Raw genomic sequence first — 20,686 nt, 5'->3', positions numbered from 1 at the left:
CCTCTTCCAGAGACACAGAGAGTGCACCTGCATGTGTGTGTGTATGCATGTCCCAGGGCATGTGTATGCGTGTCTGTGTGTGCACTCACCCGTATGTCCGTGGCCTCTCCATGGCGTATGTTGCTCGCCCAGCTGTCGTGTTCGCTGTTGCTCTCAAAGTGATGGAACACTTTCAGCACCCGCTCGGACACGCCCCCTGCCTGCCCCACGCCAGGCTTGGCTCCCCCCACCAAGGCCTGGTTCAGGTTGGGGTCCAGGTATGCTGTTGCCATGGTTTTACCGTGTGTTAGGTGTCTGTCATATTCTGGAGGAGAGAGAGAGAGGGGAGAGGGAGAGACAGAGACAGAGACAGAGACAGAGACAGAGACAGAGAGAGAGAGAGAGAGAGAGAGAGAGAGAGAGAGAGAGAGAGAGAGAGAGAGAGAGAGAGAGAGAGAGAGAGAGAGAGAGGAAGGTCAGTGTGTCTCACACACAGTAATGAGATGGCATTTTCTCTGTGACATTACACTCCCCATGCCAGTGCCGCTGCCAAAAGGTTACCAAAAACACACTTCCCAGAATGCACTGCTGGACACACACACAAACACACCAAAATGACGCTACCATTTCGAAAGCCATTAGCACAAGTGTGACAGTGGGCAGTTAGGATGAGGGCAGGGAGGTGAGTAGGGCAGTAATAGGCAGAGGGGGTGGGAGGAGGGTAGGAGGGGAAAGGAAGGGGGAGAAGAGGGGAGCGGGGGATGAAAAGGGAAGTAGAAGAGGGGAGAGGGGGAGGAGGAGAAGGGAGGGAGAGTTACATAACCAGGGCGGAGGACAATGTCGATGGCAACAGGACAAAACACTGAGAGACCCTAATCTCTCTGTCTCCTATTCCTCTCTGTCCTGTCTCTCTCTCCTACTCTCCCTCTCTCTTCTCCTGTTTCTCTCCACCTGGGCGAGAGACTGTATTGAATAACGTGTGTGTTTGTGTGTGCGTGAGTAAGTGCATGTGAGTGTGCGCGCGCGTGTGTGTGCGTAACTATAGCTTGATTGACTACCAGCTGCTCAGGAGCACTAATCACATCATCTGCTCCCTCTCTCCCTCTCTTTAAGGTTCTGTGAATGGAGGCGACCCTGAGAGGGCACATGGCTTACAACACACACACACACACAACTACAAAACTAATTTGCACGTCCACAACTACACTCCCTTGTCCACACATCCCCACGGCACATCCCACGACAACAAACACCACTACACACCCTCACTTACACATCAAAATCTAATCTGCAATCTCCCATTCCAAACGCACTGAGGACGGGATGGGAGTAGAGACGGAAGAAAAGTAGAGAAAGAAGAGGAGGAAGACGAGAAGGAAGAACCATGGAAATCGGTCTGGTACCTCTGGAGAGGAGGTGGAGAGAACACTTTGAAGGAGAGAAGGGGGGGGGGAGAAGGGGGGGGAGAAGGGGGGAGAAGGGGGGGGGAGAGAGAGGGGGGGAGAAGGGGGGGGGGGAGACAGGGGAGGGAGAAGGGGGGGGAGAGAAGGGGGGGGAGAAGGGGGGGGGAGAGAGAGGGGGGAGAAGGGGGGGTGGAGAAGGGGGGGGAGCGTGGGATGTTCATCAGCCTGTACCTCTAGTCCAGCACACAGGGAATGGGATACACCCGTGGGTCTCCATGGAAACGCAACGTTGGTCCCTACAGGACCCCACCTCCCAACAGCCGGGGGTCTCGCACACACGCATGGAGAGGACACACACACACACACACCAGGCCTTCCGGTCACAATCCACAGCCCCACAACCCTCAGTCCATACACTCAGTTAGCCTGTTAGCCATGTGTATAAGATCCAGTTAGACTGTTAACCATGTGTATCAGATCCAGTTAGCCTGTTAACCATGCATATCAGATCCAGTTTGCCTGTTAGCCATGTGTATCAGATCCAGTTTGCCAGTTAGCCATGTGTATCAGATCCAGTTAGCAATGTGTATCAGATCCAGTTGGCAATGTGTATCAAATCCAGTTAGCCTGTTAGCCAAGTGTATCAGATCCAGTTAGTCTGTTAGCCATGTGTATCAGATTCATTGTCTGAAGCATCAGTGTAGCAGGAGTGCTAGATAACCAGTTCCAGGTAGCCAGCCATGCGATCAAGTTCCTCAGCTAGCAGCTTGTTAGCTAGCTTTGCTTGGGGTTAGCTCTGAGTTAGCTGCCAGTCCCTCAGCTAGCAGATTGTTAGCTGACAAGCTGTGTACAGGTCCAAGGCTAGTAGGGCTAGCTGCAAGTCCATAGTTAAGTGGTAGTTAACCAGCTAGCCGAGTATGGTCCAGGGCTAGGTGCTAGCTATCTACAGGTCCAAAGTTAGCTGGAAGTTTGCTAGCAACAATGTTGGTGGCTAGCAGCCAGTCATCCTCAGTGTTCCAGTGTGGGAGAGTTTGTGACTGTGTGTTTGGACCAGATTTCCTACTGGCAGCCAGTGTCTGAATACTAATCCTGCCTCCCGCCCCCTCCCTGCCCTCCCCCTCCTCCCCCTTACCCCGACCCTCCTGCTGCCCAGCAACCAGCTCTACCCACAACCAGAGAGAGAGAGGGAGAGAGAGAAGAAGAAGGTATACAGAGAACGAGAAGGAGAGAGAGGTAGGAGAGAGAGTGAGAGGGAAAGAAAAAGAGAAAAGAAGGAGAAATGAGAGATAGAGATAGAGAAAGAGGGAGACAGAGGGAGAGGGAGACAGAGGAAGGGGGAAAGAGCAACAACCTGTCAGCTGTCTTAATGAAGGGGCAAGTGCAGAAAGGGGAGGGGCTAAGGGGGGTTGATGAATATGCTAATATTAGCCTGTGTTGAGGGCCACGACGACTTCTGTTTACACAACGTCTGTGAATCACTGTACACTCTCTCTTTGGCTCTCATGTTCTCTCTTTCACTCTCTCCTGTTATCTTTCTTTAGGTTCTCCTCTCTCATTCCTAGTGTATCTCTCCCCCTCATATCTCTCTCTTTCTCTCACCCTCTGCCATTCTCTCTCCATCTCTCATTCTCTCCGTCTCTTTCTTTCTTTTTCCTCTATGTCCGAATTTATATCTCTCCATTTGTCTTTCCCAAGAGTGACAGATGAGCTACAGAGAGAGATGGGATGAGGTATAGAGGATGGAGAGGTTAGATAGGCTGGAGGATGAAAGAGATGGAAATGGGGATTATTGAAGGATGAGAGGCATTCATCAGGATCAAACTCCTGGAAGTCCTAGATAACCCCAGCCCTAGATCGCAGCATTATAGAACCACTCTATGGAGACGAGAGGAGGGGAGAAAAAAGGAGAGGAAAGGAGAGAGGAGGAAGGGAGAGGAGATGGCGATCACTCATGCTGAAAGGAGCAGAGTAGATAAAGCCAACGAACAATGAAGCAGAGCCCCATGGAGGGGGGAGAGGGGGGGGGGGGGAGAGGGGGGGGATCTTCCTATTAACAAACCCACATCCGACTTTCTATTGCTGCAACAAAGACCCTCCCCCCCAACACACGCACACACCCACAGTTGGGGGTGTGGAAGGGGCACGTGCTATGGGGCTATTAAACACAGAAGTCAAGTCGAATGTATTTATAAAGCACATGTAAAAACAACTGATGTCGACCAAAGTGCTGTACAGTCAAAACATATAATCAGCTTTATATTTATAGGTCATGACAAACATAAACAAAAAATCCTACCCAATTGCAGACTCAAAATGCTAAAGAAAAAGATAGGTCTTAAGGTGGGATTTAAAAAACGTTGCTACTAGTAGAGGACCTAATATATAAGGGTCGGCAGTTCCACAACTCCTCCTTTAAACTTCAAACGTGACCGTGGAACGCCCAGAAGCAGTTCGTTGGACGACTTAAGGGTCCTTGAGGAAGAGTGCTGGCTAAGGAGGTCTGAAATATAGGAGGGTGCTGATCCATCCGTGGCATCTAAAACAAATAAAAGAACCTTCAAATCAATCCAGGGGAGAGGCCAGTGTCAGAGTGATGCTTCCTCTCTTTTTTGTGCCAGTTCAAAACCTAGCAGCTGCATTTCGAACAAGCTGAAGGCGGCACAAGGTAGACTGACAGATTCCCATATACAAAGAGTTACAATAGTCCACACGGGAGGAGATGAAAGCATGAATAACTGCCTCTAAACCCTTAAAAAGGAAAGAGTGGGTTTCAATTTGGCAATAGCCCGGAGTTGGCAAAAGCTGCCTCTGACAAAAGCATTTACTTGTTTATCAAGATTAAGATCTGAATCCAAAATTATCCCTAGATTTTAGCTATGTATTAGGATAGCTATGTACATTGTTGGATAGGGGCCCTAAGTTATTAACAATGACCTTGGTGGTATCTGTGGGGCCGAAAACAATCACTTCTGTTTTTGTATTATTTAATTGAAGAAACCTTTTAGCTAGCCAGTATTTAACATCTCTAAGACAATCAGAGACAGACTTCAGGGACTTCTTTTCATCAATTTTCAGGGGAATGTACATCTGAGTGTCATCAGCATGGCAAGGGAAGCATATATAACGAGAATAAGATAGGGCCTAGGACTGAGCCTTGAGGAACCCCACAGGTGATTGATGCAGAAGAGTATTAGTTTCCAATATTTACAGAAAATGTTCAGTCTCTCAATGAAGTATCAAGTAAATAGGTTTAGAGCAGTACCCTGAATGCCAACTTATAGTTTAAGACGGTCTAGAAGGATGGCATGATCAATCGTGTCAAAAGCAGCACTAAGATAAAAAAAAAATTAGTCTTCACAAGTCTCAGAAGTTGCTTCAGGAAAAGCAGTAGCAGCAACCGGATGTTAAGACTTGTTTATCACGCTAAACAAGACTTTATGATTAGCAGAGTTGTGAGAGGTAGTATCAGAGAAATATTTGTCTTTTACTGTTTAAACAGAGAGTTGATATTAAATCAAACAACCTCTCAGAATTCCATATGACACTTGCAACTTGTCCTTTTTCCATTTCCTCTCTGCATTTCTGCACTCTTGTCTGAGAGTATGGGTAACATTATTTAACCAGGGCTGAGTTCTAGCTTTTGCTTCCCTCTTTTTAAAAGGAGCAACAGAATCCAGGATGTCAGAGCAAGTGGAATTAAACATGGTGACTAAGCCTTCTGTGCTCCGGCTCGAGGGCGCCTCAATACTGCTGATGAGGGGAGAAACCTTGTGACATCCACAAACTGAACACACTCACCATCGCTGGCTTTCATGAATACACACACACACACAGTCTGGGCTAGACAAGCTAGACAAGCTATGTATATAGGAGCCCAGGCTGTACATTTGCAGTCTTGTCCAACGATTGTGGACATAATGGGCTATCTGAGCATGTGTTTGTGTGTTTGTCTGTTCAGTCACAAACTCCTAGCCTTGAGCTCTTTCTGCCCCGGGGTTTGTAAACCATTAAAACACACACACAGACACACACACAGTAACAAGTCTGCATGGTTAAATATCTCCAGCTCGTTAAAGTTCTATGACATGCCTCGCCCTCCACAACCACAGCAATGTCCACTCTGCCCCTCAGCCCTGTCAAACACACACACACACACACACACACACAGAGAGGGGGTTGTATGTCATCCTCATTAGAGACTCTACATCATTGCTGTGTTCTTTCTTCCTGCAGCGCTACATGCTACATTCACCTCACTCATTCATTCACTCACTCTTCGTTCACCCATCGTCATGAATGCATTGTGACATAATCCCCTCATTGTGACATCATCGTCCCTCCTTTGTGATATCATGAACTCAATGTGACATCATTTCTATGTTGTGACATCATCTCCTTAATGTGGAATCATTGTCCCTCCATTGTGGCATTATTAACTCATTTTGACATAATTCCAGGGGCCAGTTGCATAAACCTAGTTTAAGTAATGAAGTTGGTTCATTTGACTGCGGAAACATTTCACTATGTAGGACCCGCTTGAGTGAGTATATGACAGCCAGAGGTCACTGCGGTGATTCAGGCCCCTGCAGGTAACTCACCTGTGTAGTAGGATATCCTGGAAATATCTGAAAGAAAGAGAGAGAGAGAGATGTCAGCTCAGTTGTAGTTTGCAATACATTTCTCACAATGCCAGAACGACATTGAGATGTTTGTCCTCTGCTGACTCTGCCACCAGTGAGGTTTCCTCTTGCAGCCCTGTCTGCACAGCACCCTCTAGCTGGCAGGGGGAGCCACTGCAGGACAGGCTAGGCTACTGCTACCCTTAACAAAGATTACTATTCATGGATGCAGGTCAGGACAGTTACTGACCTAGGCTAGGCTAAGTTGGGCTGGGTTAGGCAAATGTTAGCCTGCCCAAACATTTCCAACCTGACAGTCGCTAATTCAACCAATAGCTAACCAACTCAACCAAAGACTTTGACAGGATGATGGGACGTTTGAGGATGATAGTGAAAGCAACTGCCTTGAGGTTAAAGCAAGATCCATTAGTGTAGAGTTACGTAGTGTGTGTCACATGCACACAAACACACACACACACACACACAGGAAAGGAGGATGTGGTTGCGTCTCAGGTGTTTGGTCAGTAAGAGGGTTCTCCCCAGCACAATGACTGAGCCATGAGTCATCTATCAGGCATTTCCTCTGTGTGTGTGTGTGTGTGTGTGTGTGTGCTGAGCAGCGTTTTGTAACCTGAGTTGTCATTATCTCTTTGAGTCCCCCATGCCATGCTAAAAGGGTGTGTGTGTGTGTGTGCGCGCGCGCGCATGTGTGTGCCTGTGTGTTGTACGCTTACCCCCCTCCCCCTTGCCTGCCCCCCCCTTTCTGTCCCTACATAATCAATACAGCTGGCCAGTTGATCCCTTGCTCTGCATGTGAAAGACTGGTCTGGGATTTGATTGACTCTGTAAGAGATTAGAGGGGATTAGTTCAGCGCGCCGACATGCTAACTCGCTGTGTGTACCTCAGTCTCCAGGTGGCGTCTACAAAATGCTCCTGTCTCACCATATGTTCAGCTGTTCACCTCCAAGAGGCCGGGGTGCTAAGCACACAACACACACATCCGTTTGAATGAACTCTTTACACCTTGCTAGGCTAGACTAATGCTCATAATCTTATTTAAGTATTCGTGGTTTGACACATAAACTAAGCTCGGCAAGGCTGGCCAATAGTACGAACAGAGCTAAGTATTTATAGATTGATAATACATAATGAAGCTAAGCTAGGCTAAGCTAAAGTATCCTCCCATGCTGCCAGTAATACCAGTCCACAGACAGTTTGCCCATATGCCAGGGTAGAGTCCTCCACTGTAGTGACAGTGTTAGTCCGTCCCTGCTCCACGCCACACACACGGACACACACACTTGTCAAGTCAGGCTGGCAGGGGCCCAAACACCTGCTCCTCAAGCTGTCCTCAGGAGCCATACACACACACACACACACATTATGGGAGAGATGTGTGACCAGAGAGCAGCAACATTTCTATCTATGGCAGATAGGGGAGAGAGGGGGGGAGAAAAGGGCAAAGAGGGAAGAGAGGGGGAGAGGTAGTATATGGAAGGAGGTGTGAAATGGGGAGAGGTTTGACAACTGAGTGCTGACAAGAGAATGAGCAAGAGAAAGAGAGACAGAGAGAGAGAGAGAGAGAGAGAGAGAGAGAGAGAGAGAGAGAGAAAACAAACATGTATTCACTGTAGGAAACACCACACTAGAGCACACCCTGTCCTATGACTACCTGGGGATCAAAATCAGTGCCTCTGGAAACTTTGGACTGGCAGTGAATGCGCTGAAGGAGAAGGCCTCTAGAGCCTTTTTTGCAATTAGAAAAAAATTCCATAAAATAGACATACCAATCAGAATCTGGACAAAAATATTTGATAGCATAATAGCACCAATAGCGCTATATGGAAGTGAGGTATGGGGTCCACTCAGTCAGCATGACTACACTAGATGGGACAAGCATCCAATAGAGGCCCTGCATGCTGAATTCTGTAGAATCATATTGAACATACAAAGAAAAACACCCACAAATGCATGCAGAGCAGAATTAGGCCGATATCCATTAATTATAAACATCAAAAAAAGATCACTAAAATTCTGGATACATCTCAAATTAAGTCCCCAAGATACACTGCAATTTGAAGCACTGCAAACCCAAGAACTGAACCCCCAAAAGAGTCCTTTCAGTCAGCTGGTCATGAGACTAACTAACCAACCAACACCTAACATTGCCCCATCTCAGATCAGCACTGCTCCACAATCAAAAATTAGAGTAAACCAAATTGTTCAACAAACCAAAAAGGCCTATCTGGAACATTGGAACAACCAAACCAAAACACAAAACAAACTAAGTTGCTATCGGGCCCTAAACAGAAACTATGAATTGGCTAAATATCTTTATACTGTAAAAAATGTAAAAGAGAGACAGATCTTGACCAAATACAGGATCAGTGACCACAGTCTGGCCATTGAGAAAGGCAGACATAAGAAAACCTGGTTACCGGAAGAGTCCAGAGTGTGTAGCCACTGTACGACAGGTGAGGTAGAGACAGAGATGCACTTTCTACTACACTGCCAACGGTACAAAAATACCAGACAGCATTTCTTTGTTAAATTTGAATCCCTTGTACCATCGTTCACCACACTGTCTGATGATGAAAAGCTAAAAGTACTCTTAGGGGAGGGACACACAGCCCCCCTATCTGGACGATTTCTAAAAGAGTGCCATGAAATCAGGGAATACCTGAATACAGTGTGACCAGCCTTGAAATTATATTTGTAATATGGGTTGTCCATATCAATGTAGCTATTTACTTAGGTTGTTTTTATCTTGATTTGTTGTTTTCTGTTCTTGACACTGTTGTCACCACATGTTCCGGACAATACTAACTGTAGTTCCTTATGTTGTTTTTGAATTGTGTTGTTAATGTATGGTTGTCTGTTGTTGTGCATCTTGCTTTGGCAATACGGTCGTAATGACTGTCATGCTAATAAAGCTGAATTGAATTGAATTGAATTGAATTGAATTGAATTGAGAGAGAGACAGAGAGAGAGACAGAGAGAGAGAGAGAGAGACAGAGAGAGAGAGAGAGAGAGAGAGAGAGAGAGAGAGAGAGAGAGAGAGAGAGAGAGAGAGAGAGAGAGAGAGAGAGAGAGAGAGAGAGAGAGAGAGAGAGAGAGAGAGAAGAGAGAAGAGAGAGAGAGAGAGAGAGAGAGAGAGAGAGAAAGAGAAAGAGAGAGAGAGAGGCATAAACGAGAGGGAAAATGAGAGAGTCATCACATGGCAACTGAAGCACATTAACTATGGTTCTCTGCTATGACTCTCTGCTCCTGCTCCAATCAGCTTTCATGTTTCACTAACACACACACACACACACACTGATATACACATTCACTCACGCTAGTACACTCTAAACACACTCATGTGCACTAGCACACTCGGACACACCCACCCACACACTAACATACACACACACACAGCCACACACTCACACACACTAGCATACACACACTCGGGCAGACACTAACATCTATACACACACACACACACACTTGCACGACAACGGACTCTAACATCTACGCTCTCACTCTCCCACACACACACACTAACACACACACAAGCTAACACACTAACAAACACACTCTCACTCACCAACACATTATATTCGATAGAACAATGTAAATCCATGCTGTTGAAGCATCACTTGACCACCTAGAGAATGTGTGGGAGAGAGAGAGAGAGAGAGAGAGAGAGAGAGAGAGAGAGAGAGAGAGAGAGAGAGAGAGAGAGAGAGAGAGAGAGAGAGAGAGAGAGAGAGAGAGAGAGAGAGAGAGAGAGAGAGAGAGAGAAAGAGAAGCTTGATATATATATGAAGAAAGAAGGATGGGTGAAGAGAAATAAAGGAGAAACAGAGGTAAGATGGAGAGAGAGAGGGTGACGACAGCAAAGTGAAAATGGGTCATCAAACAGAGGTCCACCCCCTTTCCCCCCAGCCCCCCCAGCCCCCCCCCAGCCCCCCTCCTCCCCTCTCCCCCCAGCCCCCCCCCAGCCCCCCTCCTCCCCTCTCCCCCCAGCCCCCCTCCTCCCCTCTCCCCCCAGCCTTCCTCAGGGGATACAGCTGCTCATGCTCTACTGATCTCTGGGGAAGGTTCTAGCTGACCTGTGTGTGTGTGTGTGTGTGTGTGTGTGTGTGTGTGGGTGTGAGTGAGTGAGTGAGTGTGCGACCTCAGGGCAGAGGGTGTTACTAGAGCATGCAGCATCGCTGAGGTCTGAAGAAACAGCTCCCCTCACACCTGCCACACACACACACACATCTGCCCTCTCCAAACACAAGCCTCACACACACACCTGCGCACACACACAGACATTTGTCACACGCAAATGAACTAACGCTAACTGATGAGCACATTATCCACTGCGTCACCAAGTCACAAATGCACATGAAGAACCACAGAAGCACACACACACACACACACACACACACACACACAAGGTCGGGGTCATGCATGAGCAGGCATACACTCATTACACGTGCACATGCACTAACACGCATACACAATAGGCCCGTGCAGTCACGCACTTGAAGGCCAATGAGGTGGGGACCCGACTAGGACTATTTCTGCTCTAGTAACTAGGGTTACTGTACTAGCTAGGCTTGTGGTAGCTAGAGATGCTCTCGTAACTAGAGTTATTGTGGTAACTAGGGTTTGGGTGACAAACAATGTATTGTATTTATGTAGCAGGTGTTTTGACCAAAGCATCGTGCAGTGGATATTTTAACTTGCAACCTCTAAACCAGGCAAGACCAGTACTAGTTAAACCAGGCAAGACCAGACCAGGGTTAGTTAAACCAGGCTAGACCAGACCAGCATAGATAAACCAGGCCAGACCAGGACTAATTAAACCAGACCAGACCAGACCGGCCAGACCAGACCAGGCCAGGCCAGGCCAGGCCTTGCGTGCAGAAAGACACACACAGGCCTTTCAGAGGTCCTGGTTTAAATTTCTCTTCAATATTTCAAAAGCAGAGAAATAATAAAACTGTTAAAATATGCAGGAAGCAGATATAACCTAGAAAAGATGCCTTTTGAGAGACAACAACGCACGCCTCTCTCTCTCTCACACACACACACACACATCCCCATTCACACACACTCATTCAGCAACCCCCCCACCCGACCCCTCACCGCACACACACCCCTCCCACACACACACACACAGTGGTGAACAGAGTAGTCCATCATTCAAGGGACAGATGGACCTGTACAGCTGGAGTCTGACACTCAGACAGAAAACAGGTTAAGACTAACACACACACACACACACCAACCTACACAGACATGTACGCACACACACGCTCACTCGCACAAACTCTCTCCCTCACACACACACACACACATACCTACCTACACACACACACACACACCAACCAACACAGACATGCACACGCACACTCTCACTTGCACATACACTCTCGCACGCACACACACGCACATACACACACACACCTACCTACACTGACATGCACACACACACTCACTCACTCACTCGCGCATACACTCTCATACACACACGCCTACTAACACAGACATGCACACACACACTACTATAGTGAAACAGAAAACACTGTTAAAACGAGGCACTTCTGAACCTTGATCTTCTACTGTGCTTGCAATACACACTGTAGGTGGCATCAAGCATCTGCTAACTGAATCCAATGGAGCAGGCACACCCTCCCACTCATCCCCTCCCCATGTGTCCTGTCATCTAATGCGGTATGCATGTATGGCCCAGGGAGTGGGGGGGAAGAGGGAGCTTGGTGTGGTTAAAGACACCAGGACAACCGAGACTGCAGATACACACTACAGAGAGACTACGTGTGTGTGTGTGTGTGTGTGTGTGATACCACCGTGAGATCAGTCTAATCTAGAGCTGAGAGACAGCATGCAGTAGCGCTCTCTCTCTCTCTCTCTCTCTCACCTCTCTCCTCTCACACACACACACATACACGCACACACACAAGGACAGCAGAGTTCAACTCCAGTCAGAAATCTAAACCACAGCAGGATGGCAAGCAGCAGCATTGTGTGTGTGTGTGTGTGCACACGTGTGCCTGAGCGTTTGTGTTTTCCTCTGTGAGTGTGTGTGTGTGTGTGCGCGCGCGAGCCTGTGTGAGCATATGTGTGTGTTTTTGTCTCTTTTTGCCTGTGTGTATGCGTGCGTCCGTCACCACAACACGGCAGCCCCTTACCGTGGTACGGTCCCTCCATCGAAGAAGAGGGGAGCGACCGAGAGGAGGACGAGAAGAGAAGGAGGGAGGGAGAAAGGGAGCGGGGTGGAGGAGCGGAACCTCCGGCCGAGAGGGCGAGCGACGCCGAGCCAGGAGCGAGGGAGCACAACGAAGGGAGAGAGAAAAGAGAGGGGGTCCTACTCCTGCTGCCTCCGTCCCGTATGCCCAGGCAATCCACACACACACAGAGAGAGAGAGAGAGAGAGAGAGAGAGAGAGAGAGAGAGAGAGAGAGAGAGAGAGAGAGAGCGCTGGGCGTGTGGCGAGCTGTCTGTCCAATGACAAGAGAGGACAGAACAGAAGGAGGAGGGGAGAGGAAGAGAGGGCGGGCGGAGGAGGAGAGGAGGGAGATGGGGGGGGGGCTTTGTCTCTGAGGCGGAGGGAGGGGGGGGGGCTTTGTCTCGGAGGGAGAGGGGGGAGAGATCAGAGTAGACAGAGAGAGAGCGAAAAAGCGGGAGAGAGGGAGAAGGAGAGAGCGAATATACACAAATCAGCTCCAATAGCCATCCATCCTTCTTTCCCTCCTTGCCTTTCTCCCTCCTCTGCTCAGAGGAGAAGACTGAATGGCAGTGTGAGTGTGTGAGTGTGTGTGTGTGTGTGTGTGTGAGTGTGTGTGTGTGTGTGTGTGTGTGTGTGTGTGTGTGTGTGTGTGTGTGTGTGTGTGTGTGTGTGTGTGCGTGTGCGTGTGTGTGTATGAATGGGGCGTGTGAGCGAGCATGTGTGAGTGTGTGTACGTGTGAGTATATGTGTGTGTCGTGCATGTGTTTTCTGGACAGGAAATGGATGATATTAGTTAAACATGTTCCAAACACATGCTGGAAAGACTTCCAAGGCCCTGCTTGATGTGTGTGTGAGTGTGTGGGGATGTGTATACATCAAAGAAAACCACAGGAAGCTGTTTCTCTCTTCTTACAGCCGGAGGCTCCACACACTCCTCTCCCCCCACACACACAGACACACACACCTCTCCTCTCCACACACACACACACACACACACACACACACCTCTCCTCTCCACACACACACACACACACACCTTTCCTCTCCACACACACACACCTCTCCTCTCCACACACACACACACACACACACACCTCTCCTCTCCACACACACACACACACACACACACACCTCTCCTCTCCACACACACACACACACACACACCTCTCCTCTCCACACACACACACACACACACCTCTCCTCTCCACACACACACACACAGTCCTCTCCTCACAGACACACTCTTCCCTTCACAGTTGACACGCTGGACACAGTTTATTGTAGAGGACACTATCACACTCTTCTACTCTCTCTCTCCCCTCCCTTCCCCTCCTGTCCCCTCTCCTGTCACCAGGGTAATCACACAGAGGCAGGGATCCTCTCTAATCTGACGTCTGGCAGGATCCTGCTGGATTAGCTCTCCCTTTGCTCTGTTAACACTCACCACCGTGCCTCTCTCTCCCTGCTTGCCTCTGTGTGTGCGCGCTTTCAAAAAAAACAAAAAAACATTTTAGATGTGTGTGTGTGTGTGTGTGTGTGTGTAGCTTGAGGAGAGAGGGTAGACTTCCTGACAGGAGAGATGCCTACAGTGAGAGAAAGATCTTCTGCCCAGAGAGAAAGAGAGATCTGCTAACCAGAGAGAAAGGGAGGGAGAGAGATCTACTGACCAGAGAGAGAGAGAGAGAGAGAGAGAGAGAGAGAGAGAGAGAGAGAGAGACTTCCAGACCAAATCAGGTGCTGTCATCCCTTCTCCCTGGATCTGATGCTCAAGGTGCTCAGCTTCCATCTAGTGTGACCACAGCACCCTCTAGTGGACCTGCTAGCTAGTCTCAGAACTGGACCTGCTAGCTATACTGAGAGCTGGACCTGCTAGCTAGTCTCAGAACAGGATCTGCTAGCTAGTCTCAGAACTGGACCTGCTAGCTATACTGAGAGCTGGACCTGCTAGCTAGTCTCAGAACAGGATCTGCTAGCTAGTCTCAGAACTGGACCTGCTAGCTATACTGAGAGCTGGACCTGCTAGCTAGTCTCAGAACAGGATCTGCTAGCTAGTCTCAGAACTGGACCTGCTAGCTATACTGAGAGCTGGACCTGCTAGCTAGTCTCAGAACAGGATCTGCTAGCTAGTCTCAGAACTGGACCTGCTAGCTATACTGAGAGCTGGACCTGCTAGCTAGTCTCAGAACAGGATCTGCTAGCTAGTCTCAGAACAGGATCTGCTAGCTAGTCTCAGAGCTGGGGAGGGAAAGACAGAGAGATAGAGAAAGACAGAGAGATAGATAGGGATCCTCACAAAAGCTGTGACTAACAGTCCACTCGCATGCAACCATACACACACACAGAGAGGCACACACACACACACAGAGACGCACACACAGAGAGACGCGCACACACACACACATACAGACCATGCTCTGTGCTGGGACCTGGACCTGAGACTGGCTAAATGTTTCACAAAATACAGTACAGTCTCTCTTCCTCGCCCACAGCCCCCTTTCACCATCTCTCTCTCCCTCCTCCAGGAGTTCTTAGAATCCAGGGGTTTCTTCCAGTTAGCTAGTGTCCACGTCTGACATCATCTGATTGGTTTAGCAGGCACCAATGGCAGACATTGTTTCAGCGCTGGCAGGGTGGAGAATTTACAAAACCCAATCCCTGGTCTGGCTGTGTACACACCTACACACCTACTTACACACACACACACACTCTCACAGACACCCTGACCAAAACACACACTCAGACACACACTCATGATTGCTCCTCGGATCCACACCTCCTCGCCCGTGATCCGTCTCTTTGCCTCGTGTTGCTTTGTGTTATCTGTCATGCACTCGACATTCACTCTCTCCCTTTCTCTCTCACTCACTCCCTCTCCTACTCCTTCTCCTTCTTTCCAAATCACCGCCCCCCCCCCCCCTCTCTCTCTCTGAATCAGGATGAGTGTCTGTCTGGGAACAGTGAGTGTTAGAGCTCTGTCACCCACTGTTAGAGAGCTCCACCGTCTCTGGAACTCTCACTGCAGCGTCATCACCACCCACTCGCTACACACACTTAAAATGGCATCACACACACAGTTAAGAACACCCCCTACACACATGCAAAGACACCACACACACCCTCACACATGCCGAGTCAGGGTGAGGGTTAAGTTCAGCTGGGGCCAGAACCTGCAGAGTGTCAGTCTGGTCACCAGAACCAGGCCAAGGCCAAGAGCACCCTGGTGCTCTACGCCAGATGGATCCAAGATGGACGCCTGGTTTTCTGCTTCTCAATGGAACTGCGAGAGACTGGGAGCCTGCTGGCTCTGTAGGACTGGCTATTAGGCTTGTTCATGAGCAGCATAGCGGCCTGAGTGATTCACACACACACACATATGTACACACATACGTACACACACACACACCCCCACAGCTTAGAATAAGAGCAGCACAATGGTAGGAAATGACCTCATAGATGAGGACTATGTCCTGAGGCCTTCTGGAACATGGTTCACACTGGCCACTGCAGGGTGTGTGTGTGTGTGTGTGTTTGCGTACATTTATTTGTGCATGTGTGTAAGAGTGTGTGTATTTCCTGTATTTCCTGTGTGTGTGTGTGTGTGTGTGTGTGTGAGTGTGGATAAAAGTGTCTGCTAAATGCATAAATGTAAATATGTGTGTGTGGGTGACAGTCCAGATCCCAGCTAAGATGCTGAACCAGGGGCATAGCCACGGCTAGGCCTGGGTAGGCACAGGCCTACCCAATTTGTTCTAAGGTCTACCCAAAAACGAAAGCATCTCCGAAGAAATATGCACCGGGTGCACATCGCAAAGTCAATAAGTGAAAAAAAACCCTGAAAAGATGCCTATCCGTATTTTTCTAGGCCTACCCAAAAATATGTTTCTGGCTCCGCCTCTGTGCTGAACCTGTATAGATCCAAGTGTGAGGTCTCCTGCTCATGGCGAACTTCAGTGGATCACTTCCTGGATCACTTCCTGCCTTCCTACTTCCAGTCTGAATAGACAGGTGGGCAGATGTGTGAGTGAGTGTGTGTATGTATGAGTGTGTGTTAGTGTGCGTGTGTTAGTGTGTGTGTGTACGTTGTACAGCCATGGAAGTGAAAGGTTATTAACGGTCTGGGGAGTTTGCAGTCTACTGTCACAGCATATCACAAGAGACATTTAAGTAAGAGGGACAAATGGAGAGAGAGAAGAGAGACATAGACAACGCAAAGGTGAAAGAGAACTAGAAAAGGAGGAAGTGATACAGGGATGAAAAAGAAAGGAACAGAGATGGAGAGGGAAAAAGGGAAGATAGAGATATCTGGATGGGGAGATGATAGGGAAAAAGAGAGGGAGAGAGAGAGAGTGAAATGAGAGAAAGGGGAAGAGAAAGAGAGAGAGAGAGAGAGAGAGAGAGAGAGAGAGAGGGGGGGGGGGGGGGGATGAAAGCACCACTACTATCAATCAGGAGGTCACAGGGATCAGCATGTTGCAGTGATGACATCATAGGTCATGTGACCCACTGGGCTGGCTAGGATAGCTGTGATTAAAGTTGCTACATCAACCACTGCTTCATCGCTTTGGTAACACTTAACATAGTGACCTGTAATATCTCCGACAGGTCTGACTGTTAAGATGTCTGTGTACAGTGTGTAGACCTATGTACAGTCTGTGTGTGTGTCCATGTGAGTGTGACTATGTGTGAGTGTGTGTGTGTGTGTGTGTGTGGCTGTGGGAGTGTGTGTGCTCAGTCCACCTCTCTTTACTAATGATGGTTTAGGATGCCCCCAGGGGGGGAGCGTGCGAGTGTGTGAGAGAAGAGAGAGGCAGAGAGAAGGAGGTAGGAGAAAGCGCGAGAGAAAGAGAGATAGACAGATAGAGAGACTTCACAGACAAACAACGTGTCTAAACTGCTGGGCACTGAGAGGAAAAAGGCGTTTTCCTCCTGAATCCTGAGGGACAGCGAGTGTGTGTACGTGTGTGTTAGCTACATCCTGGAGGTAGCCATTAGATGCAGAGTGCACAACAAGTATGCAGCCTTCATGCAGTCTTCCTGTCAAGGGACACACACACACACACCCTGACAAAGGGAGACACTCACAGATGACGTCTCGTGAGATTATCCATGAGTTCATCTGGTAGTGAGCAAAATCACTGTGTGATTTATGATCCAAATCAAAGCCATCTTCTCCTGACTGTATTTGTATGTGATTGTGTGTATCTGAGATGTGTGTGTGTGTGTGTGTCTACAGCTGGTCTCCTGGCTCTCACAGACAATCCTTAAAAGATAAGTAAGACTAGGATCAGAAACGGAGACAGTCTCTCACTACCACACACTTATCTAAAGACCACTCTCCTGCTGTCTCACACAAAAACACAGCTACAATAAAAACAATACTGTCGTGTCTGGCTGCCCTAAACACTTCCGGCCACGAGGTCTGGACACACCGTGAAGACGAATATCAAATCAATAATAATATAACAGCTGCATGAATGATGTGTCTACAGACGTGGAGTACGCTTACAGCACTGTAACCACTTTCTCTGATCCAGGATGAACTCTTGAGAACAGATAGCCTACATTTGATTGCAGGTGATCAAAGAATGGAATGCGATGTTTAATCTACTTTTCCGTCCGGGAAAAGAAGAGCGAATCAAAGCAGCTTGTGACTAGTAGTTGTTGCCGTATTAAAGGCAATACAAAAAGAGTCAACTGTTTCTAAAAATACAGGCCTTGGCGGCTGCACTGTAATTTCCAGCGCCCGAGGCTTCGAGATCAGCAGAAGTTTGAATATTCCTGCCACGCCGATATCCACACCACCGACAGCGCCGAGGTGAAACACGATCAAATATGAATTAGGAAATCAAAACAGCCCTTTCCCCCTTAAACATGATTACCAAAACACGTTGATCAATCGAAATGTAAAAGCTATCATTAAATGTTCTCATTTAAAACACACACAGACTTGCATATGCGCGTGATGAATAGGCTATTTGGCTGAGAACACTAAGGTGTGTTTGTGGTCATTCTGACTCATGTCAAGAACCCGGTGGAGCAGAGAAGGGTACTTTCCTGAGTAATCAATGACAACCCGCGTGTAATTAACTACACACCGCATTGTAGATCTTATACGTGATAGGCTGCATCGCGGACGAATGAGATCATGAGAAAATAAATCAACTACAATCGGCATTAACAGCAACGAACTGGTACAGATTAAAAAGAAACGCCAGCAAATCCTATAGGCTATAGCCTACCTGGGCAAGACCACCAACAAATAACTCACGCCTTATCACCAATTCAACACATTAAAATCCCAAGCGAAAGAAGCGTGACTTACTTCCAACACTTGAGTCCTAGAGGCGCGTCTGACGTTTTGTGTCCGTTTCCCGGTGTCAGTCCTCGTTAACGCGCGCCTATAAATCCGTTATTAGAAAAGTTGAACTGCGGTTGGCGTGTGCTTCCCGTGCCTCTGTCCACCACTCCAGACTATCTCGCTCATTCCCATGTCCCATCCCCAGCTCAGAATTCCAATATGGCGGCGGCGGAGCAGCGACCGGCCCTCGGCCGAGTCTACAACATCTCTCTCACAGGAAAAGTAGGAGGCACGCACACTCCAAACGGGGAATACTGAAGGCTTGCTCATTGAGACTCAAACTCCCAGCACACAGCCTAGCGGCCGGTAGTCAGTGCTTTCTTGAAACTATTAAAAAGTTCCACTTGCCCGATGTAAAAAAAAAAAATCACTGTTGTTTGCACCAGTGGCTGTGAAAACGAAGTTTCCCAATATCTTAAGCGTTTTCAAATTAGTATTGGCGTTTAATATTCCAAGCGTTTTGGACTCAAAGTAGACTCATACGTATTCGGATCCCACTAAACTGTAATATAACACGTAGGGCGTAAATGACAATGTGAACGCGGTCACAGGCCCAGGTGACAGATCTCTCAGTAGAAGGGTTTGCTGCGTGTTTGGTCGGTAGTATCCGGTTACACGCTGACGCGTACGAACTCCCCGCTGCCTGGGAATCCCAGTTGTGTGGATACAGCGTTACTGTAACCTCTTGCTGACCCTCATCTCTCTCACACCCTGCCCTCCTCACTCCCATCCGCATATTTCCCCCTTTCTGTGTCACATATTCACCACCACCCTCTGGGTTGAAACAGCACCTGTTCTGTTCTCTGTTCAGTTCAGTAACCTGACTCTCTTTCTCTCCCCTCTCCCTCTCTCTTACCCCCCCCCCCCCCCACACCCCATAAACACACTTTCTCCCTCTCTTCCCCCTTTACCTCGCTTTTCCCCCTCTCTCTCCCTCCCTCACTGTACCTCGCCCCCCTCCCTCCATCTACCCCCCCCCCCCGTCTCCATGGAGATAACGTCTATTATTTGAAGGATCACCCCACGACAGGAGACTATGGAAGGAGACGATGCAGACATTTGTCTTATGTGACAGAGGCGGTTCGAGTAACAGTGAGACCTGAAGACTTGTGGTAACTCGCTGAGCTGTTGTTTGGGCTTACGACTATGCGGGACAGCCAGGGACCCGGGTTCAAATCCAGCTCATGTATTCGTCCATAACAATACTAATACCCCTCCTCTTCCTTTCCACTCTCTCCCTCTCTTCTCTCCCTCACCTCTTCCTCCTCCCTCTCCTCTCTTTCCCTTTCTCAACCCCCCCCCCCCTCTAGCTTTTCTCTCTACCCCTTTCTCATCCCCCTCTCCCTGTCTATTTCTCTCCTCTCCCATCCCCCTCTCCCCAGAGGTTATAATCCAGCACACCAGAGCGTCACAATCATATTCATGTGAAAACTCATCTTTAGGCGAATCATCCAAGGATTCTGGCATCTGTTGGTGTCATTAAGGAGAGGAACTCCGTCCAGAGTGGAAACACCGACCAGATTATAAACCAAGGGCCTGACGAATCATGATTTCAAAACAAGAGTGCGTCCAACTGCGTCAGGATATGAATCCAGCGGAGATTAAACCTGGCTTTCAACTCAGGGCTGTACAGTAGCTGGTCATGTTGGCTAAAAATAAACATCTGAAATCTAATAATAACGAGACCGTGGTGAGACATTAGAGATGTTTAAAATGATGAAACAGACCATTGTCACTGGGTTAAAGGAATCTCACCGTGACTCATGATTTAGTGCCCTCCGTTGTTGCACCATAGTTGAGAAACTATTGCTCACCATGTCTGGTAACTGACTTGTGGTTCCTCTGCACTGTACCTGGTGAAAACAGATTGTTCCTTGACTACAACAATACTGTTAGAACTGTACCCTGATCCTTGATTTCCTGATGTCATTTCTTCAAGCACCTTTTTGTACGTTGCTTTGGATAAAAGCATCAGTCACATGAATGATACATAGAGCAGGTAAATGACTACATGACTATGGGGGATGCAGGTAAATGCCCCCTGCTGGTCAACATCAGATGTGCAGGTTAGACTGAAGTAACACTTTTAACCAACTCTCT

The 20,686-nt window shown here is 48.3% G+C and overlaps 1 protein-coding gene across 6 annotated transcripts in view; it reads right to left on the bottom strand.

Moving 5' to 3' along the window:
* The window catches only part of ptk2aa (protein tyrosine kinase 2aa), a 38,124-nt gene extending 18,871 nt beyond the window's left edge, over nucleotides 1-19,253 (bottom strand). For 2 of the 6 annotated variants that reach the window (XM_084695746.1, XM_084695745.1), the window contains exons 1-2: nucleotides 1,614-2,084; nucleotides 90-304 (exon numbers count right to left, since the gene is read on the bottom strand). In XM_084695746.1, the coding sequence (XP_084551872.1) occupies nucleotides 90-304; nucleotides 1,614-1,725 (327 nt within the window). In that variant the 5' untranslated portion in view covers nucleotides 1,726-2,084. Of the gene's footprint in view, nucleotides 1-89; nucleotides 305-1,613; nucleotides 2,087-5,980; nucleotides 6,008-18,550 lie in introns of those variants that run through there. The other 4 variants (XM_084695748.1, XM_084695743.1, XM_084695744.1 and 1 more) reach the window with 4 other exon arrangements.
* Between the last annotated feature and the right edge of the window lie 1,433 nt (nucleotides 19,254-20,686).

The sequence above is a fragment of the Hypomesus nipponensis genome, chromosome 4 (genome assembly GCF_054491055.1).
Source record: "Hypomesus nipponensis isolate SF chromosome 4, ASM5449105v1, whole genome shotgun sequence".
NCBI lineage: Eukaryota > Metazoa > Chordata > Actinopteri > Osmeriformes > Osmeridae > Hypomesus > Hypomesus nipponensis.
This window is presented reverse-complemented; position numbering and strand designations above follow the sequence as displayed.